General features: G+C 38.7%; 1 protein-coding gene across 1 annotated transcript in view; it reads left to right on the forward strand.

Annotated features, from left to right (window-relative positions):
• The window catches only part of LOC150080071 (dopamine D2-like receptor), a 92,931-nt gene that overhangs the window by 22,333 nt on the left and 49,231 nt on the right, over positions 1–21,367 (forward strand). The window contains exon 2 of the mRNA XM_090382167.1: positions 4,829–5,936. Coding sequence (XP_090238293.1) covers positions 5,505–5,936 — 432 coding nt within the window. The 5' untranslated portion in view covers positions 4,829–5,504. The remainder of the gene's footprint in view (positions 1–4,828; positions 5,937–21,367) is intronic.

Here is a 21,367-nt window from a genome sequence, read left to right on the forward strand (position 1 = left end):
GATTCATGTTCGCTTCCAAGAGCAGGCAATTAGCACCAGAAACTACAGGAAATAAATCGCCAAGGATCCCGGAGCAGCAGATGACACAAGGTCAAGGTCAAGGTGTATTTGTTTAATTGCGGTCTCCAGGGTTCCCCCTATATGCTCCCTGTAACTTCTGAAATGGCTAAAGGCTAAGACCGGCAAGTGTATGTATTATGTAGGTGTGTAAGTATGTCTTTTGTTATGTTGAGTGTTAAGTGCCGGCTCCTGGCGACTTCGCAGCCAGGGGACAGGGGACACCAGGTCCCTTGCTCCCAACTCCCAACCTTAACTACGAGGAGGCGCGCCATGATCCACTTTCAACTAGAAACACTTACTGGGGCTATCAGGCAAGCCTGGGAGCCCCGAGTTTTCAACTGCTAGGAAGATAGGAAATAGAAGGTTTAGTTAGGGAGATGGGAGGGGAGGGAAAGCAGAAAGAAGAAAAGGAAGAAGAAGAAGACATCCCCGAAAATGAAGAAATTAGACAAAAAGTTTAAAGCCGTTAACATAATCTAAACTAAAATTATACAAAGGTTGCCATGTGCTATTATCATTATTAAATCAAAACAAATTACAAATATACAGTGATTGTCTTTACTAATACTATGGTAAAAATAATTTAACAGCTGGACGGGAGAATTATCCCCTGCAACTAGAAACCCTAGTAATGTAAGCCGTTAAAGAACAATGTTAAACTTTTAATATAATATATAGTAATTACAAAAGTACGTATCAAGCTGAAACATCAACAGAGCTGTGAAGGGAGAACAATCCCAATATTTTAGGCAAGAGAAGTTGTTGTTACTGTTGTTATTTGGTTTTTAGGAGCATTAGCAACTAAGACCATATTGCTCTGGGGATATGCGTGGTCATTCTCTGACCTTTCCGCATCCTCCGTATTTGGTGGTCACGCCCTGCTGCTCCTTCCCTCCTGGCTATGGAAGCGCCCGCAACAGAACAGTATCAATTCCAAACTATTACAGTCCAAAACCGGTGAGAGGGATGTCTACTAAAGATTCAACCTCGTATGTATCTTGCACTTCATAAGTTACAATCCTCAATGACAGAGTATCAAATAAGCAGGTCCTAAGAGGGGTTCATACTCATGGTCTTTACACTTAGCCAAACTGCCAAACAGTCTGCGTCAGTTCCCAAACAAACAATTCAGAACCTGTAAGAGAAATATCCATTTACTATACAACCTCACGCATAACATATAACTCTGATGCTACAGTCTTCAACGCAGAATACTAAGTATACACATCCCAAAGAGAGGATCTAACACAAGATGACAATCAAAAGAGTGCTGTTAATATTCCAATCTATGTTAGCATAATAAAATACTCCTGCCTAAAGTGTTTTTGGACAGGGAAAAAAGCAGATGGCACATGTCAACGATGCCATCTAGCCCCAGAAACAATCCAGCACATCATTGCAGATGCAGGGTGATCACCAAGACGGAGTACACTCACAGCCATGACGAGGTGGCCAGGATTATGCAGCAGAAGCTAGCGCAAAATTACCACAGTTGATTAAAGAAAGTTTATAGTTTTACAAGTACAAGCCTCAGGCCATATTAGAGACCTCTATTCGCAGACTATACTCGGACGATCCCGCACAACAAACCAGATATAAACTTTATCAACAAGAAGGAAATGGCTACCTACGTGATCGACATTGCGGTGCCCAACACTAGCAATCTCCAGAAAACACAAGAGGAAAAGATCAGGAAGAACACGGACCTAAGACAGGAGATCAAAGAGATGGCATATGGAACAAGTAATGACCATCCTGATCATTGTGTCAAACACCGACACGGTGCCAAAGAGCCGCCATAACAACCTAAACCTAACAGCAATAAGCCTTCAGAGAACAGTTACACGGAACTCCAAAAGTCGCGATCCTGAACATTTTAGGACAGTAAGAGAGTTCCTCGATCAACAGTAATAATAATAATAATAATAATAGTAACCGCACACAACCAACCAACCACCCCCATGCATTTGGTACCAGTACCCGTCACGGGGCGGAGAAAACTCCATAAAGAAGGTTTTTTTTATAATAATAATAAAATCCCATAAAGGAGAATTTTTTTATAATAATTAGATTTAAATATTATGTACCTTATAGGGATGCTCTGTACTGCATTTTGGTTCTGCAGGTTTGCGATATGTACAGGGGAATTAACGAGTTTTCCTATCTACTCATTGCAATTGTGTGCTCAAGTATCGGGTGGAAAGATAGATACGTAGCAGCGAACGAGAGATTATAATTTTTCTCTGTCAAAGTTGAAAAGTAGATATTTCCTCGAAAACACATAAATATCGAGAATTTTTGCCGAAGGGCGATCCTTCGAAGGCCTATTTGTGTCACCTGCTTGGACACGTGAAACAAATACTACTCGCTTTGCGTGCAGATATCACATGGTTGCTTTCGTGTAATTTCGAGCTGACGTGTCGTGCCTGCAATTCTATTTTCTCCACTGAACGAATGATTGATGGTGTCGTGTGCAATTTCTGGCCATGCAGGCACCTAGCAAGATGGCCATTGTTTTGGGAGTGAGTATTCAGCCATGGCTACACAAAGCAGTCACAGCACCGTAATTTATATGCGAAACGACTCTTGGGGAACTTACCAATAATGAAGACCCACTGTGGTGTATACACGCATAGAAAGGCAAAAGAAAAGTATGGTTGAAAAGAAGAGAGAAAGAGAATGAAAAGTACAAAAGAGAAAGGTCGATTAAAAGGGAAGTACAAAGATAAGAGAGAAGAAAAAAGGGATGAAAGAGAAAAAAAAAAGGAATAAAAATGGTAAAAGAGAAGAGATGGGTAAAAGAGATTTTTTCCTCTCTTTCTGTGAAAGAGAGAAAGAATGACAGAGATAAAGAAAGAAAGAAAAATGATAAAAAAAAATAGGTTCTTTGTAGCCGATGGGCAGTTTTTAAACCATGATGTGTAGAATTATAAGCGATGTGAAAAATAGAAATTAATGAATAAAACAGACCCTCTTTAAAGGACATTTCTTTTCAACAAAACAGAGTAAAAACTTTCAAAGTTTAGCTGTCCATTTTAGCGCTAGTTAAGGCATTAGCTGGATAAAATTTCATGGCGGGTGGAACACGGAAAGTTGCGTTTTTCCAGCTGACTTACGAGGTCAAAGAAAACCAAGTTTGAAATATGTTGGGATGGCCAGCAAGATGCCGCTGATCATCAATCACGTAGTCAGCCGAGAAGACAAGAACACAAGGCAGTAAATGAAAACGCCAGATGAATCGGGACAGTTCTGAGCATGCAACCAGAGATAAATACTGTAGCATGCTTCGTCAAATTCACAGACATTTTCAGTCCGTGTCTTCCAAACTACACCAATACTTGTTGAATTTCACTAATCTAAATATCTCTGAAGGAGTTGAAAAACAATGATTATCTGAAAACGACGGTAGAAAATTCTGTCGCATTATGAAATCCAATTGTAAAAAACTAACTATTTAATATTTGAATGATTTTAAAAAATACTGATTTTTAAAGTATGACTATTGTGTTATTACAAATAACACAATGTTTCTTTTAAAAATGAATTTATATAAAAATTTAAATTTTTAAATAACCACATTATTAAGACCGTGGAAGTTTGGACTATTTCAATAATCTATGCAAACATTTGTATAATCGAAGATGATTTAGAGGGATTAAAGCCAATATTTTTTGCTAACACCTGAATTAATAATGACTTAAAAATAAACCGGAAGAGGTATTTCTATGACAAGACTTATAGGAAACTCATTGCGGCTGACGTACACCAAAGTCCAAATTTAGTGAAGAGACAGGAAGAAAATGGACAGGACCATAAAAGAGGCAAAACCTTCGTGGTTAGCACAGTTGGTAGAATCGCCGTCTTCTTCACACCGGGGTGAAAAAAAAAAAAAAACCTGAGTTCGAGTCCTGTCGATTGCAGGAGGAATTTTTTACAACGTGGCCGTGTTAGTCGGCCTCAGGCGATAGTAGCATGGTTTTTTCTCTTAGAAACTCAGATTTTGGTACAGCAAATAGAAAATGCAATTTACAGGCAGTATATACGGAGCAATATAGCCTTAGTCGCTGATTCTCCTAAAACGATGCTATAACAAAAGTCAATGTTCCTATGAATTCTGTGAACTGTAGATCCATTCGGATTTGAGGACTTTTTTTTACATGAATGGTCCAAAAGTTTGTTTGTGAAGTCTGAATACTTCATTAGTCCAATGCTATTAGCTCTCGATCCTAAAGTGGCCTAGTATTTGCTGGTACGATAAAATATTTATGAATAGTCCAGAAATTATTACGCGTAATGCCCAAATATGGTGAACTTGATCTCAATACAAAAGCCGTCTTTTCAACATCTGAGCAAGTCCACATCCAGTCCTTCATTATGTAGGGCTGGATTAATTTTTTTGAACTCCTGAATAATTATTAGAATACGAAAATACACTATTATTCAATATCCCCGCAGGAAACAATTTTTCTGGGGTTATTGACATGCAAAATGAGATTTGTTCTTCTCGAGTGAGGGTTTTATAAATTCGGGTTTGCACAGAATAACTCTGACTTTAGAATAAATACATACGATTTACAGACACGATACTTTTGTAGAAAGGAAAAGAAAAAGTGGCAAAAATGGGCCTCTTGACTTGGGAACCAACTTAGACAGCATTTTTCCAATAATAAAACTTTGCAAATATTTTGCACTTATTTATTTGTTAAACAAAATTTCAATGATTTTTTTAAAAATTAGTCTAACCTTTAACCTTTTTCATTTTCTACAGGTGAAATGAATATTTATTTCTGCACATAACTGGGTCCACTGAGTAACATCAGAAACTATTTCAGTCTCTTCAACGTGGAGGTGCCGCAAGTTGACACTTTCTCTAATTGTTTCATAAAAATGCAGCTGGGAAAATATAACTGAAAACGGGTGGAGACAGAAGAATAAAAAGAAAACTCTCTCCAATGAACTTTGCTCTCCGTGTGTTCGGTCGAGTGGTGAAATAATGGGATGCACCGAAAGCTCTGTTGTTTTAATTTCTCAAGCGCATCAACACGATTGTTTAACGGAGCGAGACGGACGTTGCAGAATCGTGGTGATAAGAACCGTACCTGTTGTCAGGTACGCCGGTTGGAACGCTGTTTAAAGTTCCGCTGGGTGCCGAGAACGTTTGCTGAAATTCTAATAAAAGATCGTTCAAGACGTGGTTTATCTACGGTTGCTGTGGAGGGCAGAATTGATGGCCACTTCTTAGACAGGCGACCCCAGCGGGAAGAGAAAAGCTAAAGATGATGGGAGAATGGAAGAGGCAAACAGTGATGCGATTACGTTGCTTAGGAGGATAAAATTGAACACATGAATGGGTTCGATATTCGCACTTTCTGAACGACCTCTCTTTGCGAAACTTTCTTTGTTATGAGTGGTTGGATGGTAAACGATAACTTGAAAACTTGAAAATGTCAGAGCGCAATCTTAAATTATGGGCATCATCTTTCTCAGACAGAAGCGCATTGAATCTCGTGGGGATTTTAAATGACACCGCTTTCAGAGCTACGAATGCTTCACCGGCGACTGATGGAGGACAGGACTTCCCCCTTCCTTTCTTTGAGTGCGTCTTTTCTGCCAACATGTCCGGCTGTCAGTGGGCCAATTCTTCACTTAACGATTCCACGCTAATAAGGGTGGATGAAACTCCCCCTGACAAGGTGTACTGGGCCTTAGTGCTTGTGCTCCTACCGTTCTTAGCGGTATTCGGAAACATTTTGGTCATTCTGAGCGTGTTTAAGGAGCGTGGCTTGCAGACTGTCACCAACTATTTCATCGTCAGCTTAGCCTTCGCAGACCTCCTAGTGGCTGCAGTAGTTATGCCTTTTGCAGTCTATGTGCTGGTAAGTTATATAATTTACTATTGTTTCTATTGTGATGCTCCGCTGTCCTGTATACCAGTATTTCTCAAACAGTGGTCCGTGGATTTCTGGGGTCAGTAAAGATACTCCAGAGGATCCGCGAATAATGTCCTCATAGAAATAATTTTGTTAAGTTTGGGGGTCCGTGGACAATTTTTAAAGATAATAAGGATCCATATATTAGTGATTTGTTTTGGAAGCCCAAATCTAATCACTAATATTTTTTGGTGTATTTTCCTTTGTACATAAACCATCACTAGAATAACCTGATGGAAACTTTTCCCATGCTTTCCAATTTTCCCATGAGGTGTTTGTAAAGGATCCGTCGAAACCTACCTACTGATGCATTTTTATATTAAACAATGTCTTTACCCAATCGTAAATGTTTCCCTTACAATATTATACGTTCTTTAAAATGCTAACATTTGTCATACCTTTCCCTCCCATTTCTTCATATTAAAACAATATTGCATCGACAGGCGAACTGTTAAAATAAACTTTAATTTCTTTATTTATCTCAGGAATTTCTACACATACGTATCATGATTTCCTGGGTAATTAGTTGCGTACACACAACTCTCAGAGTAATATCCCCCCCCCCCCTTAAGAAGCCAGGTACCATATGATCAAGGGAACGGTGAGGGACCACGATGCATCTCCAAAGTGAAAAATAAGTTGGCCCATAAAGATTGCACGTAAAAGATTCATAGTTGCTCTTGTAGTAAAAATTCTTGCTCTGTGACGTCAATATCATACTGTGGCCATTTTATTAGGTAACCTACCCTTTTCATGAAATGGGGTGCTCTTTCAGTAACAGCGTCACATGTTCGTACTATGAGATATAAGGCAAGTGGACAGATATGCAAGGATGCAGCATGTGTACAATTTTGTTGACACAACCCCAATGTGTCAACAAAATAGGCTGATAGTGGCGGTATAATGGTGTGAGGAGAGTTTTAGTTGAAGCAATGTATCCGTCCGAAAATTAACCGCAATGTATCCATCTGCGAATGATTTCTTCCAGCAGGAAAATGTACCATGTTACAAAGCCAGAATTGTAAAGAACCGGTAAGAGGAACATGACAGTTAATTCAGTACGAGAATGAGCAAGATGAAAGATTTAAATTATTTTGAGGGCGGAATGGTAGTTGGCGTGAGATGTGCCGGTATGAGTATCTCGAAAACTTAAACACTGCGAGAGTTTTTCACGTACAGCTGAGTCTCGAATGTATCGAAATTGGTCCAACAACTAAATAACTTTCAGCCAACAGAGGTTGACAAGACTTGGGCAGAGTAACAGAATGGCTACAGTCGTCAAGTAAGAATCCAATACAACAATGGAGACCAAAGAGGCATATCAGAACGCACAACTCGTTTTACTTTGTCACAGACGTGGTATCGCAGCTGAAGACCAAACCTGATTCCACTCCTGTCAGCAAAAAACAAGGAGGTATGGTTACAGTGATCTCAGGAACACCAAGACAAGACTTAAGAGGTACGAAAAACACACCTTGCCTGATCAGATGAATCCCGATTCCTACTGATGGAGGACCAAAACTTGGCGAAAACAGCATTGATCCATAGACACAACCCTAGGTGTCAACAAAATAGGCTGATGGTGGAGGTATAATGGCGTGAGGAGTGTTTTAGTTGAAGCAATGTATCCATATGCGAATGATTTCTTCCAACAGGAAAATGTGCCATGTCACAAGGCCAGAATTGTACATAACTGGTAAGAAGAACATGACAGTTAATTTCTGTGGTCTTACTCAGTCACCAATTCAGCACCTTTGGAACAAGGTGGAACGAGCTCTTCTACCGCTTAGCGAGGATTATAATTGTGCACTGGTATAATATAATTGTCCCATAATTACACTTTATAATCCTTGCTTAGCAAGGATTATAAAGTGTAATTATAAATGGAAAAATTAATCTCTGTATTTAATGGGAAAAATCGCAGGGTTAACCCGCACCATGCGAAGAACCTTACAGAGAATGAAATACGGGAGTAAGAGACCCTCACTTCATCACCTTACATTTTCGGGTGCAGCTGAATCTGTTGACGAATATTTTCTGGACTTTCTCACTTGTTAGAGGCTATCTCTGAACACTGAAGAAGTGCAACCAAAATGGATCTATTTTGTTTTGGGACATGCTAAACGCACTTCGACAATCTTACTGCTTTGGAAGTTCGTGGAATCCTGTCCGTTCCCATAGCTAGTGGACGTAACTGATCATTAATCCGATCACACAGCTTTAGAGAGCTTTTCTGCGCAAGTCACACACCAAATTACCTCATTGGCTGCGTTAATCGTTGCATATAGCCCAAGTCTTCAACATCCTAATAAGGTTGCCAATCAGTATGCATAACTGATAATGTCTAACCGATTGTTCACAAATGGCTTTAATATTCACTTGTTTATGTGTGTGGGTGTGAAAGAGAGACAGAGAGATAAGTAGATTAAGTAAAGCAGTTATTTTTATTCTTTTTTTATCAAATATTTGTCTAAGTCGGGCATTCAACTACTGGCAGCAATTTCAGACCAACTATTCCAGTTGGTCGTTTGATATGTAGTAGGTTTTTGGTCGAACACTTCGAGTTCTCTCTGCCATCCATATTCCGCATCTCTCTCTCTGTGGCTAGCGTTATACTGCTTCTCTCTCACATTCTGTGCTATGAAATGCCACAACATTATGTATATGCGTCTCTGAAATGGAAATCCTGTGGTCCAAATTTCCGCTTGGATTCTCGCTGGACATTTATAATAGATTTACTGCCAGAGAAGTACAGTTCCGCAGTTTCACGACAGCCAGTCACTTAACTCTCAGATTGGTCGCTACATTGAGTTCTGAACTAGAGTTGGAACACCAGAAGGAGAAAATAAATTGCGTGGCACGCAGAATGCACAATATTTAGAAATGAAAAGGTATATCATTTATGAAACAGCTTCCAGCAGTATCTCTTTTCAAGTCGCTATCCTCAAAATGATTAGGCTTTTCATACCAAATAAGAAATACTCTTCAAAGTATAGGCCTAAATGGATGTCAGATGAACTGACGAAACTCGTAGCAGAGAACTAAAATGTATGGGATCTATATAACTTATCAGGCGTCACAGAAGCCTATGATAGATAAAAGCTAATCTGCAACCAATTCACAATGGAGGTCAGGCAAGCCAAAGCAGATTACGAGAAATATTTGGTGAAAGATGCAACGAAATACAGCTAAGACTTCTTTACTCATATAAACTCTAGAAGGAAGGGGATGGATCAAATTGGTACATTCGATATCTATTGTTTCACTGTTGATTATCCTGCTCAGGTTGCTGACAAACTGAATAAACATTTTGCATCTACATTCACACATGAGGAATTCTTTAGGGAAAGGGATGCTGGAAGTTTATCAAACTCTAACAGGGACCTAAATGATTTTGTAATAACTGAGAGGAAAGTGGAAGAGAAATTTGTCGAAGTTAAACATAAAGAAGGCACCTGAGGCAAATGGGATCTATCCAATTATATTAAGGGAGGCAGTGAAAGAAATAAACAAACCCTTAGCCATAATTATGAGAGCATCTTTGGATTCAGGGGAGTTCCCGGACAAGCAACCAGGACAGCTCATGGGCTTTTGTCAATGATATACAGGAATTTTGCTAGAAGGGATAAGGCGATGATTATCCCAATGGTCAGGCGACATCTTGAGTACTGCATACAGGTCTGAAGCTTCATTTTAAGAAGGATGAGGAGCTTCTGGGATGAGTACAGAGATCATCGAGATTGGTGAAGGGAACAGAGTGGTGCTCTTACCAAGAAAGACTTCTCTGCAAATTGCAGAGTCTGGAGACCAGACACCTTCCAGGTGATCTGATTGAGATGTTTAAGGCTGTGATGGATTGAGCAAGCTCAATGCTAACGGGATTCCTCTTGTTCAGACCATGCACATGAAGGGGAACAAATTTATATTGAGGAGGGACGGTTGCTGAATGTGTGGAAGTTTTCCTTTAGCCAGTGAATTGTGGGATAAATTTGCACGTGTTGTTGTGTAAGTTGAGAGCTTAAATAAATTCAAGGAAGAAATATACAAATTGTGTATAGGAGGGAATGAATAGATGAAATGGGAGGTGTCATTTTTTTTTTTTTGTTTAGCTGATGCTGTATTAGTTTTCTTTATTGCAACATTTGCCACTGCTAATGCTAATTCTAAAATACAACATATGATCCGCGAGAAAAAGCAATGCTACTCTCGTCTGAGACCGACTAACTCGGCTAAGTTGTGAAAAAGGCCCATAAAAAATTCCTCTCATCATCGATGGGACTTGAACCCAGGTCTTTTTCACTGGGTGTGGGGAGGACCGCGAAAATTTTCCTTCACGCTGCATGTAGGACATTGTTTCAACAAACTTTCATGGTGTTGTAGAAGTGGACAGTTGGAATAAATTCAAGAAGGAACTAAACAGACTATTAGAAAGGTTGGACAGGTGATTGGGGAGGTGCTTTTTTTTTGGCTGATGCTGTATAACATTGCTTTCTTGCATCATTTGCCACTAATAACACTAATAATATTTCTTTGAGTCCACTGGGAGTCGACTTATTGCACGCGAACGACGGACAAAGAAATGATAATTACGGATTTCTATTGATTCGATTTTAATGAAATTTAGAATGGTTTGACAAATTTTTCTAAAAGCCATATAAAATTTTATGAAATCCATCCTTTAGGAGTCGAGTTTTTACACCCGAACGGACAGAAATGTTGTAAAGATTTTGGTGGTTTACGCATATGCGTTAATATATACTTGTATATGTAGGCATTAATATGTAAATATAATAATGAAGAAATACGAGTCAATGTGTTAATTATCACTGTTCAAACGTAGCTGTCAAAAGTCGAAAAAAATATCTGAAATTTGAATGAATACAATGAATGCAGTAAGTGTTTTTTAATTTTTCTCACGTGCACTCAAATGAATACACTTGAGAAAAATTGCCTCCTCTTTCTTCTTCTTCTTATCTTTATTTTCTTCTAAGAGACACCCAGTTACGGTTGCTGACTATGGGGTGTACATACAAATATAAGTGATACGTATCATTATCCACTCATAATTTATACATATCATTGTCTTATTATATAGTTATTTTTACATTAAAAGCATAATTTGTAATTTAAACAAAATTAAAGTACATTTAACTCTGTTCACATTTGTTTTCCCGAATTCATTACACTGTTCATTTTCTGCATTCTGTTTTCTTCTGTGAGCTTCACTTGCTCCCATAATTCATAAGTGGAGTAATACATTCTGAAAAACTTCCATCTTGTAGTGTTTCTCTGTGCAAAGCCTTTCTGGGTCTTCTTGGAGATCGTTGTAGATCTTGATAGTGATCGATGAAAAAAATCGCTGAAGACTTCCAGTTGAGTGAGCGCGCTACTAAGTGGAGATGATGGCGTTTTATTCTCACACCTTTGAGTCATGCAAGGTCAAGTCAGCAAATATTCCACTTTCGGTGAATCAGCAGTTTCGCGAGTGTGATAATATTCTTTGCGATGATTATGTGTGTCCACGGCGTGACATCCAAGTTGTATCAAATAGCCACTGAGATGGTAAATGGCTGCGTAGTGATCCTGTTTATCTATCTCAGGACCTAGTACTCTAAACCTAGGAAAGCTTTGATAGTAGTGTCTGGGGTAGAGGACCAAATCTGAGATGCTTAGAGAGGGATAGGTATGACGCATCTTAAAATGTATTTCTTAATAAGGTTGAGGCTCCTAACTCCCACCAGCTCTTGTATGAAGGGCCATAGTGGTGCATAAGTTTTATGAAATATGGTGTGAAGTTCCGAAATATGGCGTGAAGTTCAGATTTTCGTCCCATTTCAGACTAAGATCAACATGTGTCTGAACTTTTTTGACCTCGCTTCCGCTAAGTGAAAATCATTTGTGCCGTCTTGTGGTCATTTAATCGGAGCCCAATGCAATTGAGGTATTCTTCCAACTCGACGATTTTGGAATTTGCTTCATGGTTGCATTGCAAAGCTGTCCTTTTGATCGTTAACCACTTTCTTCCACTTGCTCTGAATCTTATCTATAGTTTGGCTAATAACAGCACACCATATTCCACTCTCCAGGTTGAAAAAACTTAAGTTACACAAGCAACGTCAATTTCTTGAATATTCACTTCCTTAAATGTTGATCTCCACAAATCTCTAGTAGGGAATTCTTAGTTAACTTCTCTCCAGTGTGGAAAAAGAAAACTTAGTTAACTTCAATCCTAACACTCAGTCCTGTATAAGGCAATGGTCAGGCAACGCCTTGAGTACTGCGTACAGGTCTGGAGGCCTCATTTTAGGAAGGATGTAGATTTACTTGAGCGTGTACAGAGAAGGGCAACAAGATTGGTGAGGGGAATGAAGGGATCCTCTTACAAAGAGAGGCTTAAGTTCTGCAAATTGCAGTGGCTGGAGACTAGGCACCTGCGCGGTGATCTGATTGAGGTGTATAAGGCCTTGAATGGGTTGAACACTCTGAATTCTGATGGGATCCTTCCACTTGTTCAAATTACGAACCTAAGGGGGCATAAATTCAAATTAAGAAAAGACAGATGTAGAATAGTTGTGCAGAAATTTGCCTTTAGCCAGCGGGTGGTTAATTGCTGGAACAAACTTCCATCTGTCGTTGTGGAAGTTGATAGGTTGAATAAATTTAAGGAGGAACTGGACAGGCATTTGGAGGGAATGGTGTGATTTTTTTTTTTTTTTTTGGCTGATGGTGCATAAGCTCATACACTTGCTTTCTTGCATCACATGCCACTACTACTATTACTATTTCTCGAAAAGAAAGTTTACTGCTTCTATGCAAATATTCGATGACACGCAGGTTTCTAAACAAGATCACATGTATCTATTAGGGTATTTAATAAATTACTGTAATAATTATAAATTACTTAAATAAATTACCATTGGCTGGATTCGAACTTAGGCTTTTTCCACCCGGTGTTGAAAGGATAGTGATTATATAAAATGATTCTACCTTGTTAGAGGACAATTTATATGAACTTGGATATGCAAATAGGTGAACGCAAGAAATAATCATAATCGAAGATCGTTATTTATTACGAAGTATAACCCTTATTGGCTGCCAGAAATAATACAACTATTATGCTTCCTGTTATTGTATGATAACAAAAAGATTCCTGATATTCCCAAAGGGACAGTTAACCCATGCCTGATATTCTTTAAAGGGACAGTTAACCCATGTGTGAGTTAACTGTCCCTTTAAAGCTACTATAGTTGAAGCATGGCTGTAAGTTACTACTCAGTCTGAAGATGTCTCATGTATACTCGTTAGGAGACAAATTTCAGATAACTTTTCAATATGGGGTCGCTGGGCATTGTCCATTGAATAAAACCAACGGTGAATGGTAGGAAAAAGAGATGACAGTCATGATTCCTGTTGTTCGGTTTTTATGCCTTTGGTGACTACAAGCAGGAACACTTCTTTCCCCTCAGGGAAGCTGCCTCTCTCTGTCAACAAACTTCAATAACTCTTTTTGGATGAGGAAATTTCTCTAATTGAGTTTATCATGATTATAGCTGTTCCAAAGAGACTTTTTTCCATCTTTTCTCATTCAAAAAGAGTATTAGTAATACCATACTTGAATGTAGCTAACCGGAATGTAAATTTGTGTGAATGTAACGGCTGATGTGTGGATTAACGAATTCTTCGTACCTCTGAAATCGTACGCTCCACTGTTTACGTATCTGCTTAACATTCTATCTCACCTCTAACAGTTTCGTAAGTTCTCTTCATCCTAGTAATGATGGGCAAGCACAACTGCGCTCTAATTCGATCTAGTTTGGCAGCTTGTCGTGGAGAGCAATTGACACAGGGAGCGGATTATGGAAAGAGGAGAAGATCCCCCTCGGTATATTTAACCTTCTGGCTTAGCTATATGAGGAATTTAATCTTTGTGTAGTAGGGAATTATTTAGGCGCTCGCAGTAGGAGAGACTTGCGAAAATCTGAAATTCTGTTTCCAGTACTTATATTCCAAATGCATGATGAATATAAACTATGTTGCCAGAAGAATGCGAATACTTGCAAGTATTAGCAAAATATTTAATAACGTGTTGGTCCGCCTTTGGTGGACATCGAATAAAATTTTGATAACAGGAAGAGGAAGACAAAGCAGTATTTTTATCCGTTCTTCCTTCAGAGCAGGGTATTTCCTAGCCCTAAGCTAGGAAATATGTTGTTCATCCCAAAGGCAGGCTGAGAAGGTTTTGCCAGCTGTATCTTCAAAGCAAGTCACTACAAGCTGTGCAGTTTGACATGGTGGATTGTCGTGCTGAAAGAGAAAAGGGTCCGCCCCTATAATTTTGTCATAGGAAGAGCGGAATTGTCCATAGGAATTCCCCATGAGATTTATTGTTCCAGAAATAACAACCATTCGTTCGACCTCAAACCACGAGAAACAATCCCAGACAACATCTCCCCTAAATTTCACAGTTGGGATGACACGTTCTGCAAATAGCGTTCTCCGGGCATCCAGCAGACAAACGTGGCCAGCGGATCGGAATACTGTGTACCATTATTCGTCACTCCATAAACAACTTTCCAATTTCCCAGGACCCACTTAGGTTGGGTTGTGCGCCATACAAACCAACACTGTGCACTGCGTTTCGTGATGTTTAATCTGTGTGCTGCATCTCTTCGGTAAAATCCGATTAAATGCCTCTTTCTACGTTCTTGTTTAAATATCAGTTCCCATGGCTTCTATGAACTCTTGGTTATAGTATTACATGAAGAGTGCTCGATCTACGTATCTCTTCTTAGCGTCTTCTCACACATAGACGAGTCAATTTCTGTGGCCTACTCAGATGTTCCCAGACTGCAGAAGTACCATGAAATTATGTAGTGATTACGTCAGTCACCGTTAATCTATGGGGTTGCGCAATGGCAGGAACAAATTGATTGCTTATATGGCACCCTGTGATGACTTTTTGTTGGAAGTCGCTAGGCTCGACGCCTCGATCCAGCTACTGTATTTCGTTAATCTGTTTACTTCTGCTGTGAATACAGATGCTTTTATACCTATTCCTGACGTGTGGGTGACAAGTAGGTTCATTTTCCCTCCAAATCCCAGGGTATCTCGACACTTTTGGCAATATAGTATATGTTGTCTGGACAAGGATATACTGACAAAAATTAGTACAAATATTGAAATAAGAATCGTCTGTGATAATTTTTATTTATTTATTGCTAGGGCAAGAATCTTTCAAGTAGTCGCACTCCCTCAAGGGCCCCATCTTCTTCTTCTCCTTCTTCTAAGATCGCATATGCTTGAAGAAAAACGCCAACGTAATTTTGGATGAATATGAGTTTTATTGACATGGGGATACTTAGTGAAATCCATTAAAATCGTTAAGATCCAGCATGTCGGTTATTCTTAAAAGCTGTCAAAAAATATAAAACACTTTCAGAGTGAAAAAAACAACAACAATAAATATTACGTAGAAGGAATACGAAAAATTTCTACATTTTAAGAACAATTTCCAGGCAAATTGAGTGAATTAATCCCCAGTAGTATAATGCTCTTTTTTGGGAGAAACTGAATTTGTATTCTGTATGTGAGCGGTTTATGGTGTCTTTAAAAACCATGCGAGTCTGTTAGTTTCTTCAAAGATAACTTGTTAGAAAGTATCGATTTCTTTATAATTACCAATGTCTCGATCCCTTTGCTTAAGTAGGAAGAAATAATAAGAAAGGAAAAACCGATTCTCTTTAAATATTAAGGTGATTGCTTTGTAGCAAAAGCAGAAGAACTTTCCAAAGAAAAGATAGGATATCGTGAGGGAATACATACAAAAAAGCGAAAAGACATTTCAAGAATTAACCGGAAAAATCCATAGATAGAAGTGTACAGAAACAATATAATCTTTGTGATTACAATCGAATCGAACAGGAAATAAAGATACCATAATAAAGAATTAAATTATAGGAGTGTTTTTCAATGATTAGAGCTTTATAGAATGCAAAAGCGTATTAATATACAAGGACACTGTATTGCGAAAAGTAGCTGGACACTTTCATGTTTCAAAGAACCTGAAAGCGGTATTTTAGTCAGTCCATTCTTCATTCAACACTGCAGTCACTTTATCTGTTGACAGTAGGGGCGTTGACCTGGTCCGAACCCAAAGTTCCAATTCTTCTCAAATGTGTTCAACGCAGTTAGCTCTGACAGGCTAATGAAGCTTTCTATTCTGCGCGGTAGGATAGTGGTATCGTCACCGTCCTTCCCACACCGGTTGGAAAATGCCCGGGTTCGAATACCGTCGATGGCGCGAAGAACTTTAATGGCCATTTTTCATTCCGTGGTTGAGTTAGTCCGTCTCAGGCGTAGATCGCAAGGTTTCCACCCCAGAACTGGGATTTTTCGTCCAGCAAAAAAAAAGGCAAATCGACCAGAGAACACACACAATTTACAGACACAATAAATATACGGGTAGATGTAATTATTTACGGGTGACCCTAATATCATAATTTGGTTTTTTTCCGATACCCATGTTTCCAAACGAAGTCACTATAGGCTGTGCAGTATGGCGCGGTATATTGCCATACTGAAACAGCTATCCAGATATTGCTGCCACAGTGTAAGAAAAGCGAAATTGTCCAGAATGTCCAGACGGTGACCGCTTCTCTGCCAAATTTCACAGCTGGAAACATACAGATCAGAAAACTGTGCACCGTGATTCATCGCTCCATACCACAACTCTCCAACGTTCTGGGGATCAACTACAATAAATTGTGCATCAGGCAAGTCGCCGCTGCATATTGGGGTGCTCTTACCTAGAAAGGCTTCAGTTCTGCAAACTGCAGCGTCTCGATACTAGGCACCTACTGGGAGATCTGATTGAGGTGTTTAAAGCCTTGAATGGATTGAGTAAGCTGAATGTTAATGGTATTCTTCCACGCTGTGACTATACACGTGTGGGGGCATAAAATTCAAGTTGAGGAAAGATGGTTGCAGGATAGATGTGCGATAGTTTGCCTTCAGCCTTGGCGCACTATGGTCATAGTTGCCGATGCGCCTAATAAATCCCGAAACAAACAAACAGCCTTCAGCCAGTGGATAGTTGAATGTTGGAACCGGCTTCCATCTGTTGTTGTGGAAGTGGGGGGGGGGGGTCGAATAAATTCAATGGAGAATTACACAAATTCTTGGAGGGTACGGAAGAAATATTTTCCGTCCGATAAGAAACAAATATATGAAGTTTCGTGTATTTGTTCCTTATTGGACGAAAATATCAGGTCTACGTCTAGACCTATCGTTCCATAGATCTAAGTCTAGACTTGTCCTTTGATATTTAACTTAATGATTTTTTTAATGAGTATATTAACCTACAAGAAATTTGAAATCTTCCAGCTGGAATGAAGCCCTCGAATTTATCGAACAATCTTTATTATAAGCTATTTACATTGTCATATACACTAATGGGATTCATTAGGAGCAGTACTGTTTTGTAATTTTCTTGGGGTGATAAGCTTCGGTTTGTAACACTCGAGACAGAATACAAGCTAAAAGTATGGAAATGAATGTTCTTGCGATAGTGTGATGTTTATCAAGATATTATCATGAGAAAATTGAGCTTCTCTATTGCACCAATCACATTCTGGGTATATCAATTTCGTGTTTACTTAAATTGATATAAAGGCTTTGAATTTCTAGCGTGCTGAAACAATCGTGGCAAAAATGTCTCATCCTAAAGACTCGAATCTGAATGGGGATTTTCGAGGCTACAATAATTATTCGAATTGACTTCTGGAAATTAATATTTACTTGATGAAAGTAGTCGTAAGTGGAGAGTGAAGGATATACACTTCCCTACATTCATATCCGTACAACCATCAACTGATGGTCACGTACTAACCAACACCACATACCCGACACCAATACGCCCTTATGCCTTCTAGGAGACAGTAGTACGATCTTGAGTGCAAGACGTCGCGATCGATGGAGTTAACAGTCTTCCAGAGCAGAATCATATTAAGGTGCCACATAAGCAATCGGCCTGTTCATGACATTTCGATTAAACCGGAGTGGTCTGGGGCTGATTTTCATGGTTTTCTCTGGGACCATTGGTTGTTTTGGACAAAGCCACGAATTCTGATGTCTGTCTAGAAGTTCTGGACAATTATCGGCGTTGTGGCGTCATGTCGGGAAGGCACATACCCGTATCAGCAGGACAAGGTTCTGTGTCATACTAATCGCATTGTGATGGACTGGTTTGAGGACATGAGCATCGAAAAGTTGGATTGGCCAGCGCAAATCCTACAGAGAACTTCTAGGGTGAATTAAGATCGTCGGGTGCACCTGAAGAGAGATCACCAAAATAACAATGCTGAACTGGTCTTCGCTCTGAAAAAAAAAAAAAAAAACTGTAGAGATTATTCTACCGAGATTGGTGGCTGTCATAAAGGCTAAAGGTTCAGCTCACCTTATTAGTTTGCCTGTAAATAAAAGTTATTAGTTGATATGCAGGTATCCGGATATTAATAGTAGAGCTGTGTATAGTGAGGCATGCTTAAACTCTGAAAAATTAGACATGCGTAGTTATTCTTTCGAAGAAAGAGAAATTGTCTTAACTTTAAGTATTTTCTTGAAATAGCTTGTTTCTCGTTTCTGTAGCATGAATCGATAAGATCAATGTACCATGTATATTGTGGACAAGTATCGTATTGTAACTTGTATCGTTTTCTGCAATGTTGCTTGTACTTAGAAATGAATTGTCCGTTTACCCGTCTGTATAATTTTACAACTAGTAATCAGAGACATTGCAGCATCAAACACGAGTTACTGTAAATTTTGGATGCATCAAATAAAGGCAAGCTCATCAATAAATGCAGCTTTGTCCTTTAGAGTTATTAACTCTAAAGGACAAAGAATGGAGTTTGTAAATTTTATTTATTTTCTTATCTATTACAGCTGAATGAAAACATAGACCAAGTAATATAAAGAATTTCATCAGTTGATGTTTAGGTTTTACTTTAATACACATATTATGTATATGCCGGTTGAAAACAAAAACAAATGCAGACGTCAAATGCACCAGTCTTTCGAAAACGAATGTAAAATTCAACTACTATTAGGGCTCGATTGTTTATAATGCGTCACAAGGAATTTGAGATCATGAGGAATCAGTATGTTATGTTTTAGAGAGTTGTGTTTTTGCTGGACGAAAAAGCTCTTGCTATCTACGACTGAGACCGACTAACTTAGCCACTGAGTGAAAAAAAACCACATTAAAGTTCCTCGCGTCATCGACGGGATTCGGACCTGGGCCTTTTCCACCCTGTGTGGGGAGGAAGGTTACGATACCACTGTGCTACCCGCGCAGACTGCGGGTTGGCGTATTAGCTCACATCGCAGAAACTGTCCACGAATTCCTAGACGAAAACTTCCCTAGTCGATGGATCGGAAGAAGGGATTCCATTTAATGGCCACCGTGCTCCGCGGGTTTAACATCCTGTGATTGCTTTTCGTGGGGAATCCTTAACTCGTCTACACTGAATTTGAAAGAAATATTTTGGAAAGAACAACATGGAAAAGAATACATACCTTTCTGGAACGATTTTATCTCCTTTACAACTGGTACTTACGAATTTTGTAAAACAAAATATGGAAAAGCAAGTAAATCGGGTCAATTTACAGCAAAAAAACATTGCCATTTATGGTAATGAACAGAAAACCAAGTTATGGTACAGTTATGCATGGTTAAAGGAAGACAGATGCATGAGATGCATGGTTAAAGGACTTAGTATGCATGGTTATGTGGTAAGCAATGGCATACCATCACATTATCTGATGCCACAGAGACCATAACAAACCAACTAAAAAAAAAAAAAAACTGCTGTTAAAGGAAGATTTGCAACTAGGTGGAAGGATAGGATCAGTGAAGTTTTGGGCGTGACATTTTGCGATGCCGCTCGTATAGCATATGATCGATGCAGTTGAAGGATTTTTTTGATGGCTACAACAGCTCCTTAGGGAACTATGTGACTGGAAGAAGAAGATGCATAGTTAAAAGTTGAGAAGACAGAACGATACTTGTTGACAATAGACTTGAATTCATTTAGATTGTAATTTTTGGGAAATATATGTGAAGGAAGGTTGTGCTGGAGAACAGAAGTACATAGAAGGGATAAATGGAGAATTATAGAAGAGAAAAAAGTTAGTTCTGTTAGTAGGGAGTTAGCCAGTGAATGGATGTTGACTCGTTGAGGCACATGTTCTGACTGGTTTGGAAGACAGCGGGCGGTGGAAATACAAATGACACTTCAGAACTGACTACCATGGAATTATCGATAGAAAAGGCATGCTCCTTGAACAAAACGTCTATGGGACCCAGAGCACAGAAACTTTGTAAAGACAAGGGTCATTGTTTAACACTGGTTTCCCTCTTTTGAATGGAGTCTAGGATATATATCCATGAATTTATCGACAGAATCGTAAATAAAAGTCGAAAAATTTTATTTTACATGCATATCAAAATATAAATATCTATTTAAAGAGATATATAAATATATTTTCCACAATGGTTAAAATTCAACTCTGAGTGGTCAGTATAATTCTTTTTGTCAAAAAGAAAATAAAACGAACATTCGCAGTTTGTTTTTAAGACAATGTCGAAAACATCAGATATACTCGCACGTTACGGGCTTAGCCCCAACCACACTCTGTTTTGGATTTTAATGGTCCGATGTTTAGTGTCAGTTTGTCATTGTTCTCCATCTTGTTGAGGCATATATGCGTTCCATTAATGATCCCTAATAACATGGAAGCTTCAAAGAGAACTTATGATCGTTTCATTTAACCGATCCAGTAAACTTTTATATCTTCCTTTAGAGTTATCTCAAGAATACGGTATGCTATAACAAACTCAAAGATGAATCAATAGAAAAACAACCAAACAGCGCATTTGTTAAATTCCAGTGGTTAAATTCCCTGTCTGAACCCCAAATTAGCAGTGTATTTTTTCGACGTGATGAGTTTGTAATCCAAGAGAGAGAGAGAACTGAAATGATTCTTCAGGAGTGCTAAAAAAAAAAGTCAGCTTGTGCATTTATATCAGCGTATTTCCATATAAACAAGTATTTATGTGATAAATAAATACCCTGTTCCTATTATGTGGATGTTATTTGAGTCATTGAATAAAAGAAATGGTGAAAATGTCCAATTTGCACATTAAAGACAGATATAAAATGGATTTTGCCAGACTGTAAAATTCCGAAATGCTCCAACCGGTCAAATCCATAAGATTTCTAAATGCTTTGATCCATTTCGAAATCTTATGGTTACGACTTTTAAGAGCAAGATTTTAAAAGAGATTCACAGATATGTTATTAGAGTCGATTTTGAAA

This window comes from Mastigoproctus giganteus, chromosome 9, assembly GCF_048544385.1.
Source record: "Mastigoproctus giganteus isolate SK-2022 chromosome 9, ASM4854438v1, whole genome shotgun sequence".
NCBI lineage: Eukaryota > Metazoa > Arthropoda > Arachnida > Uropygi > Thelyphonidae > Mastigoproctus > Mastigoproctus giganteus.